The 22,972-nt window shown below is 38.9% G+C and overlaps 3 protein-coding genes across 6 annotated transcripts in view; 2 read left to right on the top strand and 1 right to left on the bottom strand.

Moving 5' to 3' along the window:
• Window positions 1-2,965, top strand: part of LOC119070914 — an 18,960-nt gene extending 15,995 nt beyond the window's left edge. For both annotated transcript variants that reach the window (XM_037175448.1, XM_037175447.1), the window contains exon 11: window positions 2,589-2,965. In XM_037175448.1, the coding sequence (XP_037031343.1) occupies window positions 2,589-2,906 (318 nt within the window). In that variant the 3' untranslated portion in view covers window positions 2,907-2,965. The remainder of the gene's footprint in view (window positions 1-2,588) is intronic.
• On the bottom strand, window positions 2,947-22,972 carry LOC119070699. The gene is made up of 9 exons (XM_037175150.1): window positions 22,710-22,972; window positions 9,788-10,222; window positions 9,052-9,713; window positions 7,648-7,789; window positions 5,092-5,343; window positions 4,122-4,281; window positions 3,775-4,052; window positions 3,535-3,698; window positions 2,947-3,475 (listed from the first exon to the last, which is right to left on the bottom strand). Exons 1-9 carry the CDS (start codon window positions 22,899-22,901, stop codon window positions 2,956-2,958), a joined length of 2,805 nt encoding a protein of 934 aa, XP_037031045.1. The 5' UTR covers window positions 22,902-22,972; the 3' UTR covers window positions 2,947-2,955.
• LOC119070913 lies at window positions 12,273-20,625 on the top strand. Of its 3 annotated transcripts, none has more exons than XM_037175446.1 (17): window positions 12,273-12,572; window positions 12,650-12,789; window positions 13,000-13,263; window positions 13,329-14,520; window positions 14,574-14,681; window positions 14,750-14,898; window positions 14,960-15,223; window positions 15,282-16,461; window positions 16,522-16,629; window positions 16,694-16,845; window positions 16,903-17,166; window positions 17,225-18,404; window positions 18,464-18,571; window positions 18,636-18,787; window positions 18,845-19,108; window positions 19,167-20,412; window positions 20,443-20,625. In XM_037175446.1, exons 1-17 carry the CDS (start codon window positions 12,314-12,316, stop codon window positions 20,577-20,579), a joined length of 7,167 nt encoding a protein of 2,388 aa, XP_037031341.1. In that variant the 5' UTR covers window positions 12,273-12,313; the 3' UTR covers window positions 20,580-20,625. The 3 variants fall into 3 exon arrangements, with proteins under 3 accessions (XP_037031341.1, XP_037031340.1, XP_037031339.1); XM_037175445.1 differs by having other exon boundaries at window positions 19,167-20,418; window positions 20,449-20,625; XM_037175444.1 differs by having other exon boundaries at window positions 19,167-20,625.

The following is a 22,972-nucleotide window of genomic DNA, read 5'->3' as shown; positions in this document are numbered from 1 at the left end:
GAAAATCCCATAAAACTGTTTGAGGATTTTCTTCTAGAAAATCCTTTTGCACTCAGACCAGAACTCGGTTTCCACAAGAATGTCATAAATATTCACAATAACAAGTCTATGAACGATCTAAAATCACAAAAAAAATCAATATTCGGTTCTTTCGATTGTTTTAACGTTGATCAATTGCTATTAATGCAAAAGTACCCGACGAACCACCATACTTTCTCACAAACTCATGTTACTAAACATTCAGTAATCGGAAAACGGAAACGAATGTTAACAAAAATATCTTAGAAATTGTCAACTTAAAAAACAACTCACATAATATGTCAACGGCAGTGCAACAACATTGTGTACACATTCCACTAAATTGAATCATCTACTTACACTAAGTGTTTTCGTGTTAATAAGATGAATGTGCCATTTCATAAGTTCGCAATTGCAACAATCTCTTTTGTAAGAATAAAATAAATTCAACTTAATTGAAATAATGACTGGAATGGTGTAGAAGATGTTTTGTCTAGTTTACGTTGGTTTGTCTGTCTGCTGAAATTTTTGTTTACGACTTCTCGTTCTGCTCACATGACTAAGACCACATTATTGTACGTCTTCGTGACAAGTACAGTCAATTTTAAAATCCATATTCGATTTGAAATATAGCTTTCACAGACCGTCATAATTATCGAATCTGTTACTTCTGTTGTTCGAAGTCAATGCAACAAACTGATAGGAAAATCTTTTACTTCATTAGTTTAAACATCCTCAATATAAGAAATTGTGTTCTGTGGTCATTGCGTAGTTATGTCATTTCTATCGATAACAGATGAACATAGCTGTCAAAATGGGTATTAAATAATTGTTGTGCACGAGAAATATCTGATACTGTAGACCATTTTAGAAAAAAATACTCATGGGACGTTAGTGAAATGATGCTTTAGCTGTTTACAGCTGTTCCTTCATACGAACAAAAGTAGCTGAAGAGAGTTGGAGAGTCGGAGAGCTGAAATCAAATAAAGGTGAAGAAGCAGTGTTGTTTGTATGAGTGGAGCAGCTGAAAATCAGCTGAAGTAAATTCATGTCTAAATTTCACTGACGTCCCCTGTAAGGAAGTATCTTAAATTTTCTTAGAAATAACTACCCCGTCGTACCCGTAAATCTTTTTGATTAACTTCACCAAATCAATACATCAACGGAGTGAATGGAGCCCTCATAAGAACTATTATTATCTGCAGATAATCTTCTTTCTGTCAAAGTGAAAATAAAAAATAAAAATTATCATCGAAAAAGATGTAACGAATCAAGACTACCGACATAAATATTCCATTTCACTTGCATTCTATTTATTGAAATGGCAACATGTAGTTTTAATCGCAATTTTAAGATGCAACTGACAGGAAAATTGATTAGGAATAGCTGATGCTATTTACGTTTCGTTGCATAAAATATTTTATTCATCATTGCAACTCAACAGTGAACTATTTAATATTGCAAAGCGTCAAACGCGTCTCTCTTTGGCATTTTCCTGTTCGATGATATTCACTTTTTTCAATTCTACTTTGGAAATTTGTTTGCACGTTCCTTTTGCTGCGTGAATAGACATTAAAAAAAAACAGAAAATATGAAAAGACACCCTCCATTTCAACGAATTTTTTGGTTATCAATCAACAGGTCTAATTAATTAATTAGCAGAGGTATGTAAGAGGTGACTGCTTAAAAAAGTAGCATCTGTTCTAGTTTCAGAGTTCGTTCAGACTTTGCATCGAAATTTTTCCAGTTTAGTACTTTTTGTAACTTCTGCTAGTATGCCGGAAACGGGTGACCAAGTCGAAATAAACAGTTGTATCGTACACCATGTTGCACAAAGTCACTTTTGTAGTAGTAGTTCAAGTTTTTCATACTCCGTGTCTCATTTTCGGAACACCAGAAGTTAGGAAAAGTACTAAACTGAAAAACTTCGCCGCAAAGTCTAAACAGACTCTTGAAAAAGTTTCAAATTTTCTACTGATTTTGAAAAACTCCGAGACGCCAAAAGTCATTCATTTCGACACAGTCAAGAAAAGCATGTCAATTATCTTGTTTCGATAGATTTTGACACTAGCTAAAATTGTTAGAGAAGTGACAACAGGTGCCGTTTCGTCGGTGTGACACAACGCCATCTGTTATCATTTAAAGCTGTTCGAAAAAACTTAATTATCGACATCGCTACCAACTTCGCAATCTGTCATGTTGCAGTTGGCAATCGCAAAAAAAAAACTTTTCCTCGACTCAGTGACGAAAAGTGAAATTTTCGTTGGCTTTTTTGAAAAAAATGGCATAAATAACTCTTTTGCAACGGTGGTAACTTTAAATATTTTCAGCTGGCTGCTCCAGGGTCTGGATGCCGAAAAATTTACTTCCAGGATAAAGTTTATTTTGTCATGCATTGACTCGATGTTCCTGACCAATCTGTTCTCATTATATCAATTTTCGATTCAACATTTCCTAAAAATATTCCTGGAAATATTTTGTTGCTCTCCTGTGAGCGATACTGATGTTCTACTACAAAAACCTCTAACGTTGATCGTAAATATAAGAAAATTTCTTTGTTTTCATTTCAGATAACCAATCTTCAAACGCACACAATGGCACCGGTGCATCTTCTGTCTTACGGCTTCCTAACATCAATGCTTACGAAACAAGCCGCCCCATCGAGGAACCCATCCAGAGCCCAAAATGGAGACAACGACGTCGACATGGTTGTTGATTCGGAGACGGAAGAAAATATGGAATTAAACAGAACAAGTTCCGAACGACTACGGGACAATATGGTAAACGGATCGGCCGAAGAAGATACGGAGAACAGGAACGCAGAATTTAACAGATTGTCCAACGAGCAGCCTAGAAATAGTTTCACATTTATGTCGTCGAGTGAGTAGGAGTTAGGAGTGATGGTTCAGTGGATGCGTCATTCAATTATAATTGTTTTCAAATGAAAGTGTTTTTATTGTCACCGAATAATAGGTCGAGCAACTCTTCGATATTCTCCATCACTACGTCTTTGAATTGTTCATCGTCAGCCATTGCCTCAAGCATATATTCCATGCGATCGACTAGTAGAATGCGATGAAACTTATCCGCATCTTCGTTCTTCATTTTCAATTGTTTATCGGGCTGCAAGTAGACCAACGGTTGAGCCACACAATTGTAGATTACCGGAAACTGTCGCAGATCGTCACAGCTCGATCGAAACTCGTTCCACGGCAAAATTTCATCCACATCCAATCCACGGCGTTTCAGTTCATCGCTCAAGCGTGAGTGGTAATATTTGAAGTGCATTTCGTAGTTCTGACGTCGATAATCTAATCGTGTGGTCATCGTGAGTAGTTGTAGAACATCGATTGCTGGTGGAGCGTACCTGTAGAACTGGAAGTCCATGAAGACGGAGTTGATAGGTCTATCCAGATCTGATTGGTTTGAGTTTGGCATCGGTTCGAATTTAAACATTCTGAAATGGTTACGAGTCTTATGACCACCGCAAATAATTTACCGTCTTAAGGAACTCACATATTGTTCGCCCAGAGATCCTGATGGCACAGAACATTTCGATAAACTTTCGATGGCTTCACAATTTCGTACGTTTTCTTAGTACGCTTATCAAATTCCTCATCCGACCATTCGTCTTTGTATTTGTAAAAGTTTTTCGCCAATGGGGCGCATCCCTTGATTGCCTATTATATGATTCAAAACAAATGTTACGACTCAATTTCGGAATATATCCTTAACGATATCCAGCTATTCACATACCCGTAGTCCACACTGGAACCATTCATCGTCTTCTCTAATGGATATCTCGTTCAAATAATCTGCAAATTTCTCCTCAAACTTCTCCTTCCGTAGTACATTCTCAACGTATGCAATGCTATCGGCATGTAGCTTTGCAACATTTCTGAGACAGCACTCAATCATCGCTGTATTGAAACGACTGCGATATTCGATATGTCGGTAGCCCAATTCGGTGAGATCTTCCAGAACGAGTACGTCTGGCCGTGCTAGATAACACTTTGCATGCCACTGACTGGAATCTGAAGAAGAGGAATATTTTCACTGACATGAGCCGTAAACGTACAAGTGAATTGGGTTAGTAAAGTTACCGTATCCTTCTTGGAAATGTGGCAATAGTTGACTGTACATGAACCATTCCTTGCTGAACATATTGAACTTTTCCATGTGTTTCCTCTTTACTTCGTTCGAGATTGGAAGCGATTTGATGAAGTAGACAAAAGGCTTTGACTGATCATCGGTACCATTTTCCTGCAAGTGGTAATGATTGAACTGTAATGTATTGACCTAATCGTCACTTTTATGGAAATGAGGAATCAAGCGTCAAGCGCACCACTAGTATTAATACTGAATCTATTACTTCGCTTGATCAAAGAATCACTAGGCAACAATTTATCACTTTTGGAAATTAGCGTCATAGCGTCATAGTAGGTTTTGTCCTATCGTTGCCCTGAGTATGAAAAACACACCTGTTGGTCCCAACGACGCCTTGCTGGAAGGGTAGCCGGTTGAAATAAAAAAAGAATAAAAAGGTGTCAGTGGTCGGCGGGACAGAATAGTCGGATATTGTGAGTTCAATAAACAATACCATCTGTCTCGAACACCTATCTATTGTGCAGTATAGATAGGTGATCAAGTCCTATAGAGTTGCTTTGTGAACAATCCGATCCCGCACTTTTTGTTATTGTTTTTTCTCGACCGGCTGTCCTTCCATTGCGACCAATTAAGATTTGTTTCTTACTCAGAAATCAGAGCCCTATCGAACCAACTATGCCACCATCCGTTTACAAAACCTGTGCAATATTCAGCGTTTTGAGGCAAAATCTTTTACTTCAATAGTTGTAACATCCAAAATTTACATTTAAAGACTACATTAGCAAAAGCTCAGCACTCATATTTGTCTTAATTGTCGATAACAGAACACAGACAGAGGAACAGTGCGGTTTTCGATGTTGATGAATGAAATGATGAAATAAAGTGACCAGAAACGAAACTCGACATAAATTAGAAATGAAGAAAAAGCGGACTGAAACAAATAAGAAATACCTTCGCTGTACTTACCGCTTCTGATTCGTTGCCATCATTGACATGAATGATCAACCGGAAATATTCACCCAAAAAACCGAAAACTGTTTTATTACCGAACAACTCGACACTTTTAACGGAAACACTTTCACGATTCAAAGTTTTTCGGACGATTTCCGCACATTCTTCTTCCGAAAACAATTTACTTGTTTCGATCAATTGTAGATTCGATGTCGACATCTTCTTCTTCTTTCTGTTTTGGTATTTCACAATATTTGGCAATATTAACTATATACTCAAACGTCTTGCAAGACTTCTTCACCGTTTGAGTTCAAATTGATGTATAATTTTTTCGGTTCGTCGGTTGGTGAAATCGGGTTTTAGAATCTCATATATTTTTAGAACATGAACGAAGAATACCAATGTCAAACTCACAGCTTCTTTAATGGAATTAATAAAAAAGAATTGTCGTGAAGCGCGTCGAATGATTGTTAACGATGGCAATATGATTTCTTAAAGTCTAATTTATTCGATATAATTTTCGCACTACTTGGGCTTACTGTTTTATATATCTATCAGACAAGCTTTATCTTTATGATTTATATCATTATGTGTAAACAATCATGTAATAGGTCCAGAATAACTCAAGTATAATAAAGTAAGATATGGCGCGATAATTGATTTTTGAAGTAAGTGTGTAGTTCCTAGGAAGAGCCGAAGACAAGAGAGGAAAATCATAAGTTTGTATGAAAAATATGAGGCACTCTTATACACCATAGGAGGATATAAACGGTTTTCAGTCCCCCTGACAGTGCAGCTTATCAAATACCATTACTTAACGTTACCATGAAAATCTATACTCTACAATGTATACATAACGGTGGGTTGGTGATAAGATAAGAACACTATATCTATGTTATCTCCTTAATTCGAACTTGAACGATCATGCATGTACATGCATAACAATCATTTGATTTGAAATTTATTGCAATTTTGAGCTTTCATTGTTGCATCATTTGGAGGAATTGGTTACTAATGGATACATGAACATTTTACTACCAAAAATGTAGCTTAAAATTTAAGCATTCTTGAGAATTTACGGAAATTTTTAGCAATTGTGTCTTGATCATCGTATGGGTCCTCGCCACTAAGAATAGTTGATTACATACTCGCCTTCGGCTCAGCATAAAAACTCCACACTCGTGAACAGAAAAAATTGTAAGCCTATTCGATGCGGAGGTAAATGAATGAAATTTCATTTTTCTTATAATTTGCTGCATTTAACTATTCATATGTGAGTCGGTTACAATGGATAGTATAGATTATAGATGGAACTGTTACTGTAAAAAAGATGCACCACTAACTGGCCACTTTTAGCATCGAATCATAAATAAATTGATTTGAAGCGGATTCATTTCAACAATTTCACTGATTTTACGAGTAGTATCTTCGTTTCAAAAGTTCTAAATAGCTTTTGTTTTTTTTTTTATTTTGTCTAATGCTATATTTCTGAACAATAATATTTATAATTTCAATAAAATACATTAATCATTTAAATTATTGGCGGTCCCTGACGTGCCAATAAATTTCTGAGAACAGGTCTTCGTCATTAAGGTTTTGCTGCATCAAGTTGTTTTTCAAAGCAGTTAAGTTGGTGCAATTGATAATGTGGTCGGATGTTTGTTCTGTTAAATTGCATAACGGACACAGTGGGGAACTTTTGACACCAATTCTGTTCAAGTGTTTGTATAGCAAGTCGTGGCCAGTCAGTTTGCGGAAATTCGCTGCATAAATCTTCCTCTTTTCCGACTTGATTGAATTTGTTGTTAGTTCGGACCATGATTTGCTCCTTGCTTCAATTGATTGGCGAGTAACAGTAATTTCTGCCAGTGTCTTTTTTATTGAATTTTTTGCCATTTTAAATTTTCTCATGTTTACTCGTCGCTTCTTCTTTGTTGTAAAACGGCGCACATTCATTTGCAGATTCAAGTCGTATTTTGTATGTAAATCTTGAATTTTGTTGAAAAATGAGACTTTCGATCGTAGGGTATTGTTCATAGGTTTGATGTTGTTCCAAAGGCAGTTCGGGATTCGTCGAATTCTCTCAAACATTTTTAGGGCTGCTTCTTCACAGAACAATTCAATTGGTTTGACATTGCTGAACATTTCCATCGCAGTAATGGGAGTTGATTTAATACCTCCAGTTATGATTCGAAGTGCTTTATTTTGCACAATTTCCAGTCTTTTTATTTGTGATTTACTTGTACAAATCAACAGTTCGCTGCCATTCATCAGCACTGGTAAAATGTACGATTTGTATGTCAGCATAAGTGTATCTTTTGATGCACCCCACTTCGTGCTTGCTAGACGTTTCAATATTTGGAGCCTTTTTTCTGATTTGTCGACTACCTCGGTGATGTGTGATTTGAATGTCAGCCGTTGATCAAGAATAATTCCAAGATAACGTTGATTAATAGTTTCGGTTACCGGTTCATTGTTGTATGACAAATTGAATTTTCTGCAGTTATTTTTCATGCTGAACAGTTGATAATTTGTCTTTTCCATGTTTACAGTCATTTTATTCGAATTTACCCAAACCGATAAGATGTGTAAGGCACAGTTCATGATGGATTCCATAATCGATATATCATCGCCAGTGACCAAAATAGCAATATCGTCGGCAAATGCGATTACCTCTACACCTGGGATTGATTTCAGTAATGTGCATAGATAGCTTTTGTGAGCTTGAAAGTTTTAGAGAGCTTTTTACGAATTTCTTGAGGATTCTCTTGACGTTGAATATTTTGATTAGTATGTAAGTAAAAGCAGCTCAAAGCCTGCAAAAGATTTTCAAAAATCTTGCTTAAATTATTTTATGTTGTTTTACCTTAACATGGTAGCTTAAACTGATTTTTATATTCAGTTACAGCAGCACTACTAACCACCGATTGATCACTGGTTAATCAAAAACGGATCGATCCACTTGATTAAGAGAAACACAAAACAACAAAAACTGGAAGGATTTTCAGAAGCCCAGTCGTTAAAGCTAAACAAGTTATGAAAATCCAAGTACCTTTTTCGACCTCATGACATTTGGCTAGTGGCAGTCTCGGCTAGGTAAAACTAGTACTCTTCAGTTGCTCCGCAGGGACGGATTCAGATTACATTTGACCTGACCTGGGCAGTTAAAAAAGCTTTGAAGAAATTGATTTTCTTGGGACGAATTTAGACTTTTGATCCAGACGATAGCGAACCGCTCATAGGTAGATCTGCGCATGTTGCTCCACTACTTGGTCAGAAATCTTGCAAGTGTTCTGTGAACAAATTTATTGCCCTTTGTTGCAAATTTGCATAAAACCTATGTCCATGTTTTGCATTAAGTATGGTTTCCACTTAACAAAAAGTACCCTGTGTGAGTGCAGTGAGAGAGCGAGCTGTCAAGTAAACAAAGCCAATATTGAAAATATTCAATTTTGTCTCTCACACGGAGTTCTTTTTTGGTAAGTTGAAATCAAGCCTTACACCAAATTTCGTGCCGTAGAATTAAAAGTGTTCTCACAGAATCGCAAAATCAAAAATATTTTCCTAGCGTTTCAAGGCTGCTACGCAATAGTCATTTTTTGGACGATTGATTTTTGGCAATTTCGCGGATTGTAGGCCGAACGAAGTGCCTTAAATCAACCGTCCCAAACAGGTGCACATGTGAGTTTTCATGCAGAGGGCCGGAAACCCGAGAAAATTCGAAAAATTGCCCTCATTTTCGGCCCCGAAGCATGAAAAATATCTGACCCATGCACTACTCTTCCTTTGTTCTATATCCTAGGTTAGAAATTTGAGAAAATCATTCCTCCCCGGAATCAACATACGTAAGACCAATCCATCATTTGGCTCTTTGACACAAACTGTATGAGACAAATAAAATCGAAGAAATCTCGAAGTGATTTTCAACCGGATCTAAATGAAAAGTCAACCAAAAGTGTTCCATTATAGTCTTACTCATTTATTCCAAACATACAGTCCAACAGTTCACTGTAGCTTTCCATCACAATTTCTTTATACTCAGCATCCTTTTCCATGTACTCCAGTATGAATTCATGCCTATTAACGGTCATAGTTCGCATGTACCTGGCTGGATTCTCAGTCTTCAATGACAACAAAATTTCGGACGATAACGTAGTCAGTGGTATACACACCGCATTGATGGCCAAGGGAAGTAATTTCAACTCTCTGGAACTTTGAACAAATTCATCCCAACTAAGCTCGTTGCTCGCCTCAATTTTGTACTCGTTCAATTCCCTTGCTAAGGCATCATAATAATATCGCAGATAACGACCATAATACTGTTTACGATGTTCAAGCCTAGTGCTGACACTAATTAAGCCAATAACATCAACAACTGGTGGTAGATAACGACAAATTTGATAGTCAATCAGAACACATTCAATTGGTTTGGATTGATCAATGTTATCATTCACGTTTCGTTCGAATTTGTAAACTAAATTGCTTTGCCAGAGGTCGCGATGGCATAACACATTTCGGTATTTTGTCGATTCCAACATCATTTCGTAGATGGGTGCGATCAGTTTGTCGAATTTCTGGGTCGACCAGTCTTTGTATTTGGCAAAGTTTGGAGTGAGTGGTGCAATAAATTTTACTGCCTGCATGTGAATGATGGTTTATGTCTGCGTTGATAAAATTATAGTAAAATGAAACAGAAATGATGTGACGTTACCTGCAGTCCAACCAAGTGCCATGTATTCGTTAAACCAATCGATGGCTCAAACAGCACGTCTTTAAACTTACTACCAATGTTAGTCGCTTCCCTCGTCTCGTACGCAATGCCCGCTGCATGCATTTTTGCTATACTATTCAACGTACATTCGATATGTGGAATTTGCAGCGCCGTACGATGCTCCAAATGGGAATATCCGAGAAGATTCAGATCTTCGAAGACCAGTAAATCGGATCGAGCCAAGAAACACTCTGGTCTCCATTTTGCTGAGACTGAACTCGAGTCGGTTCCACCTAGTTGCGAGAGGAGGTCATTGTATAAGACACCCTCTTTCTGAAACATTCCATAACTTTCGATGTACTTCCTCTGTGCCTCATCGTTGATGGGAAGAGACTTTATGAAGTACTTTAATGTTTGGCTTGAAGTTGATGTTGTCTGAAATTAGTAATCGGTTATACGACAAAAATAAGCGACAAGTTCTGCGTTATGGCTAATGTGACATAGAAAAGACAATGTTGAAACTAATGAAGTAATAGATTTTGTGCGAATTTATTAGTAACACTCGTCTGCACAGATTCTGTAAAGGTAAAAAACAAAAGAATGGTTAAAGTCACTAAACTGAAGGTCCTAGAAGGTCTGCGACCCCAAAAATCACTTTATCTAAAATCGAGCAGTCTTCACAAAGATCGATTTCATACCGGAATTTTTCTGTTATACCATACGAATGGTGTAAAGTCGTCAGTTTACAAAAAGTCTGTACAAGTACTTTTCGTTCGGTGCACCAAATTTACTAAATTTACTCCAACGACTTATCGAAGTGTTTGATAATATTTGCTATCACAACAATTTCTTTCCGGTTTTGATTTCTTTTTTTAGTTTATCATCTTCTTGGACACGGATTTTTACCTCAAATCTAGATTTTGGTGAAGGTTGATGATTGTCTGTGTCCATTCATTCGTTTACGATAATAAAATAGATAAATTCGCACAACCCAAGGCTGGATGGCGGTAATGGAAATATATAATTTCGCATTTCCGTAAGGGCCAAGGTAAATATATATGTACCTTGGTAAGGGCAGCGTTTAGTTCGACATTACCGCTAAGTCTACTTTCCCGAAAATCCTCATTTTGACAATTCAGAGTATCAGTGCTGTAACTGACCATCGATTGCTTTATAAACATGAAAACAGCAGAAGGTTAAATAATATTTGAAATAAATATTTTGGGTACTCAACTGAACAAGGAGATCAACCAAATTTATTGGTAGATATGCTACGAAAACGTTTCTTAAGTCTAAACGCGTCTCACAATATCTTTTCTCTCTAATAATTCCTCTTAAATTTCACTTCCCAGGTCGTCGACTAACTGGTCTTTACCGGCAATAACAACCAATTGGGCGAAATTTTCTAATCATTCTTGTTGATAGTCAAAAGAAGAACCTGAAGATCTCCAGTTTACATTTTGAGATAAATCAAATTAAGCAATCGAAACCACTTATAAGCATTATGACGAAAAGAATTTTAGTTATAGCACATGGACTGCGTGTCGTTGTCGTGATCAGCTCTTCTGTTTGATAAGACCACTATACAGCGTTCCAGGGAACACATTATTATCGCATAGTTCAAGATATTGACGATGGTTAATAACGGACCTCATACACACTTTGGGTTACATAGGTTTGTTGGTGAGACCATATTTTCGAGGGTGGTTGCTTCAGACTTAACTAGGAACTGTATTTTAGGAAATGTTTTTTTTTCTGCAATTTTCTCGCTTTTCCCATTCTTATTTTACTGAAAAATGTTTTTGTAAAAAGTGGGAACATTTCAGAATAATCGGGAAAAATTCCTCAAAAATAATCCCCTGGACTTAACCATTCACGTAGAGCAAACATGTCGGATCGAATCTATTACTTCATTTGTTCTAAACATTTTCAAGAGATTCATTTCGATTCTTTTACTTCATTTGTTTGAACATTCTTTTTGATATTGGATCGCATTTTGCAGGTTTGTCATTTATTTCTGAAGTCCTTCTTGATAACAGATGATATGATATCCGTCCGAAATAGGTTAAACACTGAATGTAAACAGAAAGACTTATTGCAAAGATATAAAGGGATCAACAATTTAGCAGTGCTTGTTCTAGTATAGAAAACCGAAACTATTGCAGAATGGACAGAATCATAACTTAAGAGAACGATTCCATTGGACATGATATTCCCTTTAAGTAGTTGATTATTTTGTGTTCAGTTGCAGTGTTGGTGCTAACCGAGTCCACAATTAAATTGATCCAATCAATGGAACATTCAATTACGTCTTTATACCTCAATGGTGAGCTGATGATGAGGTAAACAAAAATTCCCCTCACACTGACAACGAAAATGATAAAATAAAATAAAATGTGAAGATGATACGTCTTTCAACTGATTAAATTGGTTGAATTGCTCGTTTCACTTAATCTCAAGAAACGTAAAATTATTTAGTCGATGAGTTTCCAAAATTTTACTCAATCGTCGCTCATCCATTCAACGATGAAAATCCTAATAGCGATTTTTCCGTTACTTATCAGTTCGGTACTTTCAATAGAATTACTTTTACCGTCGCAAATACCACCGCAGCTATTTAAATCTCAACTGATCAATCGTCCATTAAAATCGGGATTGTTCAATGAAAATTGTGACACAGCGAATGGGATATTGTTGGATATAGCAATTGAAAATTGTACAAGTATCGATGCATGCGTCATCATACCGAAAAGGGAGTACAATGTTCGGGTAGAGTTTTTGGCAAGTAAGTCTGGCTGCTGGAGCATTATTTGAGTGTAATTCAGGTAATGGTAAAATTAATCGAAATTTTAATCGGAAAAGGAACCGCAAGCACGAACTTAATTTGGAGAATCATAACCGATGAAGAGGTTTTATCTGAAGAACGTCTCGTAGGCGACATCAGACCGGGACTTTCATACACAGTCACATACTCGTTTGCATTCAACAGTAATGCTGAGGGAGTAAGTAAACAGAGAAAATACGACTCATCATCACACTTTCTGCAAAAAGGACTCATATTCTTCACTCATATCTCTAGATGATAAATCATTGACGAGCGCACTATCATTCAAGCAAAAGCCATTTGTTTATCAACGAAACACTTCATGAATTTCATAAGACAATTTTCGCGGTATCAATGCGAGTCGATAAGTGAAAATCTTCTCTTTTAGAAAACAGTACCTGTCACATTCCAAATAATCGACAGACCATCGCAGCGAATTGAAATATGTACGACCTCTACGATGGATGTGAATTCTTGGCACATGGTTCCGGAGATACTTGGTCGGATCAGGGCTCCAACATTTCGTAACGAGAACTTTATAATAACAAACTACAATGCAGTTAATGATGGGGTAACAGACAATACAGAAGCATTTAAAGCGGCTATTGAGGCGTGTAATGCTGCTGGAGGCGGAAGAGTTGTTGTACCAGAGGTAAGTAATCGCGCGATCTTACAGCGTTTATATCAGCACACATTACTTGAAGAATACTTCTCCAGGGAACATTTTTGACGGGTGCCATTACTCTTCTGAGCAATGTGAATCTGCATCTGATGCAAGGATCTACAATATTATTCACTCATGACACAACCAAATATCCAAACGTTCTCAGTCGCACAGAGGGTATGGAACTAATAAACTATTCTCCGTTCATTTATGCATACGATGCGGAAAATATTGGGCTCACCGGAGCAGGTGTGCTTGACGGAAATGCAGATTGTGATAATTGGTGGCCATGGAATGGAGTGAATAGTAATTTGCAAGCGTTGTGTAACATAACCACCGCCCATCCTGGACAAGCTGTCGATCTGGCATTGCTTACAGATATGGTTGCCAGGGGTGTTCCAGTTGAAGAGAGAGTATTCGGACCTGGCCATTTCTTACGACCGCAATTTGTTCAACCACAACGAAGTAGAAACGTATTGATCGAAGGCATTACATTGAGACGATCGCCAATGTGGATACTGAATCCAGTTTTGTGTGAAAATGTGATCGTTCGAGGAGTTACTATTGAAAGCAAGGGTCCAAACAGTGACGGATGCGATCCAGAGTCCAGCAAAGACGTTCTAATCGAAAATGTTAATTTCCATACTGGTGACGATTGTATTGCTATCAAGTCTGGAAGAAACAATGACGGAAGAAGAGTGAACGTTAAGTCGGAGAATATCGTCATTCAGAATTGCCAGTTTCAAGATGGACACGGTGCGTTTACGATCGGATCGGAAATATCAGGAGGTGCGAAGAACGTCTTCTTTCAAGATGCTGTAATGAGCAGTCCAAATTTGGAACAGGCTTTGAGATTCAAAAACAATGCACTTAGGGGCGGGCTCATCGAAGACATTTTCGTGAGAAATGTTCACATTTCCGAATTATACAATGGTGCCAGTTCTACTAGGGGTATGGTTCTCTCCATTGACTTTAACTATCAAGAAGGAGCAGCTGGCGATTACAGTCCAGTTGTGCGAAATGTTGATATTCGTAATGTAACTGCTACTACGGCAAATTACGCTTTCTATTTGCGTGGATTCCCGACGGACCACATCTCGGATATTCGTCTTTACGATTGCAATTTCGATAATGTTGTTCGTGACAATATAATCGAATTTGTGGATCATCTTCATTTGGACAACGTAACAGTCAATGGTGAAATATTCACGGGGCCAGATGTGGGAGACAATGGAACTGATTGTGGTAAGTTACTCAATTCCAATGTTAAATTTTTGTTCAACGATATTTTGCATCAGAATCTGTGGGATCGCTTCGTTCATTTACAATCGACAATTGTACTGACACCACGGCATGTAAGATCATCACGAAAAGAGAATACAACTTCGGAGTTACTTTCGTTCCGAGTAAGTTATTGGGATTAGGGAATGTAGACGTCGAGAAACACATTAACTGATGTAATCAATCTGTGCAGGTGCTTTCAGTGGAAACTTAATTTGGAGAGTAACTGCGACAATTGATGGTAGAGAAGAATTACTGACGGAGCAACCTATCGCTATTGTTCTGCCAACCATTGAAAATAGCTTTTCCTTCCCCATGCAATTTGGAATGAAGCACGAAGGCGTACGACAACACCATTCTCAATTTTAATGCAAAAAAAAATTAAAAAATTATTCGGTTGCAGCTGTCGTTTCCTATCACATACCAGATACTTGATGCTGCGCAAGGAAGAGTCGAAATTTGTGGCTCCTCTCAATTAGACGTAAGCACTTGGCACATGGTACCCGAGATCTTAAGTAGAATCAGTCCACCAATTTTCCCGAATCGCGACTTCTCCATCTTAGCCTATGATGCTGTTGAGGGTGGTGATGTACTTAATACCGAGGCATTTAGAAGAGCTATTGAAGCTTGCAATGCAGCAGGTGGCGGAAGAGTAGTTGTGCCAGCTGTAAGTACTTTGATCATTAGAACATTGCACAACAATAACCACATTTCTCGTGCGCCAGGGTGTATTCCTTACCAGCGCCATACAACTTTTAAGCAACGTAAATCTGCACTTATCTGAAGGATCGACAGTTCTCTTCACTCAAGATGTAAGCACATATCCGATCGTCCGTAGCCGTTGGGAAGGTATGGAACTGATGAACTACTCACCCTTCATCTACGCATTCGAGACGGAAAATATTGCAATCACCGGCACCGGTACACTTGACGGAAATTCTGACTGCTTTAATTGGTGGCCATGGAAGGGACGCAACAACAATTTGGAAATCATCTGTGGTCCTCCAATCGAAGGAGACCCTACTCAAGAAGCTGCTCGTAATGTTCTCTTGGAAATGGTGGAGAATAACGTGCCAGTTGAAGACCGAATATTTGGCGATGGACACTATCTACGACCACAATTCGTTCAGCCCCATCGCAGCAAGAACGTTTTGATTGAAGATATCACGCTAGTGCGGTCACCCATGTGGATTCTTAATCCAGTCGAGTGTGAAAATGTCATCGTCCGAGGTGTGACAATTAACAGCACCGGTCCAAACAGCGATGGCTGCGATCCAGAGAGTTGTAAAGACGTTCTGATTGAGAATGTGAAATTCCGAACTGGAGACGATTGTATCGCTGTGAAATCAGGACGAAATGCTGACGGCCATCGCATAGGAATCAAGTCGGAGAACATTGTCGTCCAGAATTGTCAGTTCGAAGATGGCCACGGCGGTTTCACAATCGGATCGGAAATTTCTGGTGGAGCACAGAATATTTTCTGTCAGGACTGTGTAATGAGCAGTCCACAGCTGGAACAGGCCTTAAGATTCAAGAACAATGCAGTCAGAGGCGCACTGATCGAGGACATTTTCATTCGAAATATTCAGATCTCGGAATTGTACACCGGGACGAGTACATCTAGAGGAATGGCTCTGTCGATTGATTTCAATTATGAAGAAGGACCAGACGGAAACCGCAAGCCAATCGTTCGTAATATTGACATTCGAAATGTGACGTCGAACAAATCGAAGTACGCTCTGTACCTGCGCGGATTCCCGGACGATCACATCGAAGATGTACGTCTGTACGACTGCCATTTCCATAATGTGCAACTTCCCAATGTCATTGAACACGTTGATCGACTGGCATTTTTCAATGTAACAGTTAATGGAACAGAACTTATCACACCCGTACCGGATTGCGGTAAGCAATGCATTTAATTCCGAGCTTCCGAGCACCGATCACAAATATTTTTTTTTGCAGAATCCCTGGGGACACTCCGTCAATTTACAATTGAAAATTGTACTGACACTACGGCATGCAACATAATCACGAAAAGGGAGTACAACATCAACGTAAACTTTGTTCCTAGTAAGTACATGAGTCTGTGTAGCTGACTAAAAGAATATAAACAAGAAATGCGTTAACCATTCAGGCACAGCAAGCTCCAACTTAATTTGGAGAGTAACCGGCACAATAGATGGTGAAGATGTAATACTAACGGAGCAACCTCTCGAATCAGATATTGTGCCAAACATCGAGCATAGCTTTTCCTTCCCACTACAACTCGGAACACAACACGAAGGCGTAAGACTTAAACGGTTAATTTCGATGCAAAGAAAACTGAATTTTCTTTGTTCGCAGCTGTCGTTCCCTATCACATACCAGATACTTGATGCTCCGCAAGGAAGAGTCGAAATTTGTGGCTCCTCTCAATTAGACGTGAGCACTTGGCATATGGTACCCGAGATCTTAAGTAGAATCAGTCCACCAATCTTCCCGAACCGTGACTTCTCCATCTTGGACTATGATGCGGTTGAGGGAGGTGAAGTACTTAATACCGAGGCATTCAGAAGAGCTATTGAAGCTTGCAATGCAGCAGGTGGAGGAAGAGTAGTTGTGCCAGCTGTAAGTACTTTGATCATGAGAACATTGCACAATAATAACCACATTTCTCGTGCGCCAGGGTGTATTCCTTACCAGCGCCATACAACTTTTAAGCAACGTAAATCTGCACTTATCTGAAGGATCGACAGTTCTCTTCACTCAAGATGTAAGCACATATCCGATCGTCCGTAGCCGTTGGGAAGGTATGGAACTGATGAACTACTCACCCTTCATCTACGCATTCGAGACGGAAAATATTGCAATCACCGGCACCGGAACACTTGACGGAAATTCTGACTGCTTTAATTGGTGGCCATGGAAGGGACGCAACAACAATTTGGAAATCATCTGTGGTCCTCCAGTCGAAGGAGACCCTACTCAAGAAGCTGCTCGTAATGTTCTCTTGGAAATGGTGGAGAATAACGTGCCAGTTGAAGACCGAATATTTGGCGATGGACACTATCTACGACCACAATTCGTTCAGCCCCATCGCAGCAAGAACGTTTTGATTGAAGATATCACGCTAGTGCGGTCACCCATGTGGATTCTTAATCCAGTCGAGTGTGAAAATGTCATCGTCCGAGGAGTGACAATTAACAGCACCGGTCCAAACAGCGATGGCTGCGATCCAGAGAGTTGTAAAGACGTTCTGATTGAGAATGTGAAATTCCGAACTGGAGACGATTGTATCGCTGTGAAATCAGGACGAAATGCTGACGGTCATCGCATAGGTATCAAGTCGGAGAACATTGTCGTCCAGAATTGTCAGTTCGAAGATGGCCACGGCGGTTTCACAATCGGATCGGAAATTTCTGGTGGAGCACAGAATATTTTCTGTCAGGACTGTGTAATGAGCAGTCCACAGCTGGAACAGGCCTTAAGATTCAAGAACAATGCAGTCAGAGGCGCACTGATCGAGGACATTTTCATTCGAAATATTCAGATCTCGGAATTGTACACCGGGACGAGTACATCTAGAGGTATGGCTCTGTCGATTGATTTTAACTATGAAGAAGGACCAGACGGAAACCGCAAGCCAATCGTTCGTAATATTGACATTCGAAATGTGACGTCGAACAAATCGAAGTACGCTCTGTACCTGCGCGGATTCCCGGACGATCACATCGAAGATGTACGTCTGTACGACTGCCATTTCCATAATGTGCAACTACCCAATGTCATTGAACACGTTGATGGACTGGCATTTTTCAATGTAACAGTTAATGGAACAGAACTTATCACACCGGTACCGGATTGCGGTAAGCAATGCATTTCATTCCGAGCTTTCGAGCACCGATAACGAATAATTTTTTTACAGAATCCCTGGGGACACTCCGTCAATTTACAATTGAAAATTGTACTGACACTACTGCATGCAACATAATCACGAAAAGGGAGTACAACATCAACGTAAACTTTGTGCCTAGTAAGTACATGAGTCTGTGTAGCTGACTAAAAGCATATAAACAAGCAATGCGTTAACCATTCAGGCACAGCAAGCTCCAACTTAATTTGGAGAGTAACCGGCACAATAGATGGTGGAGATGTAATACTAACGGAGCAACCTCTCGGATCAGATGTTGTGCCAAACATCGAGCATAGCTTTTCATTCCCACTACAACTCGGAACTCAACACGAAGGCGTAAGACTTAAAGGGTTAATTTCAAGGCAAAAAAAACTGAATTTTCCTTGTTCGCAGCTGTCGTTCCCTATCACATACCAGATACTTGATGCTCCGCAAGGAAGAGTCGAAATTTGTGGTTCCTCTCAATTAGACGTGAGCACTTGGCATATGGTACCTGAGATCTTAAGTAGAATCAGTCCACCAATCTTTCCGAACCGTGACTTCTCTATCTTGGACTATGATGCGGTTGAGGGTGGTGAAGTACTTAATACCGAGGCATTCAGAAGAGCTATTGAAGCTTGCAATGCAGCAGGTGGAGGAAGAGTCGTTGTGCCTGCTGTAAGTATTTCGATAATAAGAACATTGCACTAGAATAACCACATTTCTCGTGCGCCAGGGTGTGTTCCTTACCAGCGCCATACAACTTTTAAGCAACGTAAATCTGCACTTGTCTGAAGGATCGACAGTTCTCTTCACTCGAGATGTCAGCACATATCCGATCGTCCGTAGCCGTTGGGAAGGTATGGAACTGATGAACTACTCACCCTTCATCTACGCATTCGAGACGGAAAATATTGCAATCACCGGCACCGGAACACTTGACGGAAATTCTGACTGCTTTAATTGGTGGCCATGGAAGGGACGCAACAACAATTTGGAAATCATCTGTGGTCCTCCAATCGAAGGAGACCCTACTCAAGAAGCTGCTCGTAATGTTCTCTTGGAAATGGTGGAGAATAACGTGCCAGTTGAAGACCGAATATTTGGCGATGGACACTATCTACGACCACAATTCGTTCAGCCCCATCGCAGCAAGAACGTTTTGATTGAAGATATCACGCTAGTGCGGTCACCCATGTGGATTCTTAATCCAGTCGAGTGTGAAAATGTCATCGTCCGAGGAGTGACAATTAACAGCACCGGTCCAAACAGCGATGGCTGCGATCCAGAGAGTTGTAAAGACGTTCTGATTGAGAATGTGAAATTCCGAACTGGAGACGATTGTATCGCTGTGAAATCAGGACGAAATGCTGACGGTCATCGCATAGGTATCAAGTCGGAGAACATTGTCGTCCAGAATTGTCAGTTCGAAGATGGCCACGGCGGTTTCACAATCGGATCGGAAATTTCTGGTGGAGCACAGAATATTTTCTGTCAGGACTGTGTAATGAGCAGTCCACAGCTGGAACAGGCCTTAAGATTCAAGAACAATGCAGTCAGAGGCGCACTGATCGAGGACATTTTCATTCGAAATATTCAGATCTCGGAATTGTACACCGGGACGAGTACATCTAGAGGAATGGCTCTGTCGATTGATTTTAACTATGAAGAAGGACCGGACGGAAACCGCAAGCCGATCGTTCGTAATATTGACATTCGAAATGTGACGTCGAACAAATCGAATTACGCTTTGTACCTGCGCGGATTCCCGGACGATCACATCGAAGATGTACGTCTGTACGATTGCCATTTCCATGATGTGCAACGACCCAATTTTATTGAATACGTAGATCGGCTGGCATTTTTCAATGTAACATTTAATGGATTAGAACTTGAAGTACCACCATCACCAGAACCTACAGATACTACTCCAACAGATCCCGCTACAACAGATCCCGCTACAACAGATCCTCCTACAACAGATCCTCCTTCAACAGATCCTCCTTCAACAGATCCTCCAGTGACTCCAACTGACCCTACAGACGGACCTACAGATGAACCTTCATCTAGTTCGTTGTTTGTTTCAAAAACATACGTTTTGATACTTTCAATAATGGCTGTTGAAGTTGTAGTGAAAATTAGGCAATAAATTAATAATTGAATTTCACGAATAAAAATTTCTGTTGGTTTTACAACTGGCTACTAATTTTCGATTGAAGTTTTTAGAAACTGCAAACGAATTTCTATTTCAAAGTTCATAGTTCGTTTATTTCAGCACAATTCTTAACAATACAAATGTCTGACAATTTTTTCTGAGATCAGTCTGGCCCAAAGACTTTGCAGCAGTTAACCACGTGATAAAATTAAATAGAATTAGCAGGGCTGCCGTGAATGAATTCAGAGGGAAAATGAAACAGAAAAACCTCTAAACAAACGAATTTCTATTGACTTATCGAATTTGGTACTTTTTTTTATCAGAATGTCGCCTAGTGTTATCAAAGGATGTGTTACTACTTCTAGAGAATAATCTATTTTCTTGAAGATTTTTAGCTCCAATAAAACTTTGTAGAAGAAACTATGTTGGAAATTCTTTATTGTTCCAACCTAGAACGGGGATAAAAATATAAATCATGAAAAGCAATTTCGTATCATAAACAGAACCGTCACTAAACTTTGAAAAGATGAGAAGGGTTGGAAAAGTGGTGAAATGCTTGTGGAAACGTTGAATAAGTATCTCAAATCAAAGCTATTATTGATGCAAGAAAAACTTTAAAAAAATCTGCGTTATGACATACGTGAATATGGAACCATGAAAGGATTTCGGTCGGCCGGCTGGCTAAAATCAGAAACATGAATTGAATTCATTTTCTAAAATTAGTTTGGAAGTGACTGGGAAAATGCCATCAAAGTTGATGAATTTTCTGCGACACTTTTTGGAAAAACCCTAACCACGACCGCGTTTCCACTGAAGCAAAAACAAAATCTTAAAATAGGGCACACTACTGAAAATAAATTCTGGCGCCTCTACAGGCCAACTATATAATGCTCTAATCTATGACGAATTAAAATCCACACAGCTACTTCACACAAAAAATGAAAAAGTAGTGGGAGCGTTGTTGCAGCACTAATCTAGCGTACCGTGAGTTCAAATAACCACTCCATAGTTCTTCACTACCTGTCCTTAGTAATATTGACGGTAGACATGTATGAGTAATTTCTGTCTTACTTCGATGTTGTACTAACGGTAGTGTGTCGTGAAGACCTTTGGAGTGATTATTTAAACTCATGGTGGACAGCTATCTGCTGCACCAAGAACTATTACGTTCATACTACTTTTTACATTTTTGGTGTGGAGTGGCTGCAGCGGAACCGAATTCGGATCATTGGGACCAGCCGATGCGTGTTTCGTACTCAACACATCGAGGACTGTCCAACGTACTATACCACCATCTGGGTATAAGTCAGGGCGTACTTTTTAGAAACTTTTAGAGAAAATCGAGAAAATCAAGAAACTTTGAGAAATTCAAGAAACTTCCAGAAATTCAAGAAACTTCGAGAAATATTTCTTGAATTTCTCAAAGTTTCTTGATTTCCTCGAATTAGAGAAATTTCAAGAAATTCCAGAAAATTCAAGAAATTCGAGAAACTTCGAGAAATTCAAGAAATTTCAAGAAACTAATTTCTCGAGTTTCTTGAAGTTTCTCGAATTTCTCGAATTCGAGAAATTTTAAGAAATTCGAGAAAATTCGAGAAATTTCGAGAAATTCAAGAAATTAGTTTCCAAAAAGTAGGCCCTGGTATAAGTTGCAGCCAAAGCTGGGACACACTCAAACTTTTCTCACATTATATTATTCATGAATGAATGTGTATATGCTAATTCAGGTGAACCGTAAATCAAATTTACATCTCCAAAATCATGTCGATTAATTCAATCGAATTATGTGCCACCGACAATAACAAATGTGTCACAATATTTTGTCAGGTTAATCAAATTATATATAGTGAACTGAATTAGAATTGAGTTCATTTTAAATTGTCCATATGTAAAATACATGAGCGAGAGTATTAAGAGGTGTTCCAATGACGAACATTACGATAACAATTTCTTGTGTATACAAATAATATCCGAGAGATAAATAATATCAAACAAATCTAACGAACACTCAACCTTAACCCAATTCAACGAAATTGAAATGGAATTGACTGATTTAATATTGCCAAACCAAAGAGTTTTACTTCAATTGAATTTTTTTTTGCCTTTTCAAAATGTAACACTTACACTTTCCACGTGAACGGTCAGCCGAAAATACTCGCCCAAGTAACCAAATGCATTCCGATCGGATTTTATTTCGTATTCGGTAACATTGACTTGGTTCACAGTTTTTAAAGTTTTCCGAACAATATCGTTCAACTCGTCTCCGGTTAAGATGTGGTTATAGCTATCCACCGATTCCGATCGTATCGATACCATGACAGTAAAAGCAATAATTTTTCGCTGTGCTCGTTACAAATTTTATTTAATGCCGAAAAATAGTACTACTA

This window comes from Bradysia coprophila, assembly GCF_014529535.1.
Source record: "Bradysia coprophila strain Holo2 chromosome IV unlocalized genomic scaffold, BU_Bcop_v1 contig_106, whole genome shotgun sequence".
Taxonomy (NCBI): Eukaryota; Metazoa; Arthropoda; class Insecta; order Diptera; family Sciaridae; genus Bradysia; species Bradysia coprophila.
Note: the sequence above shows the minus strand (reverse complement) of the source record. Positions and strands in the feature narration are given on the sequence as shown.

Coding starts and splice junctions, on each gene's coding strand:
- LOC119070913 (XM_037175444.1), top strand. CDS start 12,314: ATGAAAATCCTAATAGCGATTTTTCCGTTACTTATCAGTTCGGTACTT. Junction 12,573..12,649: donor TCGGGTAGAGTTTTTGGCAA/GTAAGTCTGGCT, acceptor TAATCGGAAAAG/GAACCGCAAGCACGAACTTA. Junction 18,405..18,463: donor CACACCGGTACCGGATTGCG/GTAAGCAATGCA, acceptor ATTTTTTTACAG/AATCCCTGGGGACACTCCGT.
- LOC119070699 (XM_037175150.1), bottom strand. CDS start 22,901: ATGGTATCGATACGATCGGAATCGGTGGATAGCTATAACCACATCTTA. Junction 10,223..22,709: donor TGACCGTTCACGTGGAAAGT/GTAAGTGTTACA, acceptor TACTAATTTCAG/ACAACATCAACTTCAAGCCA. Junction 7,790..9,051: donor TGTATGTTTGGAATAAATGA/GTAAGACTATAA, acceptor AGCTCACAAAAG/CTATCTATGCACATTACTGA.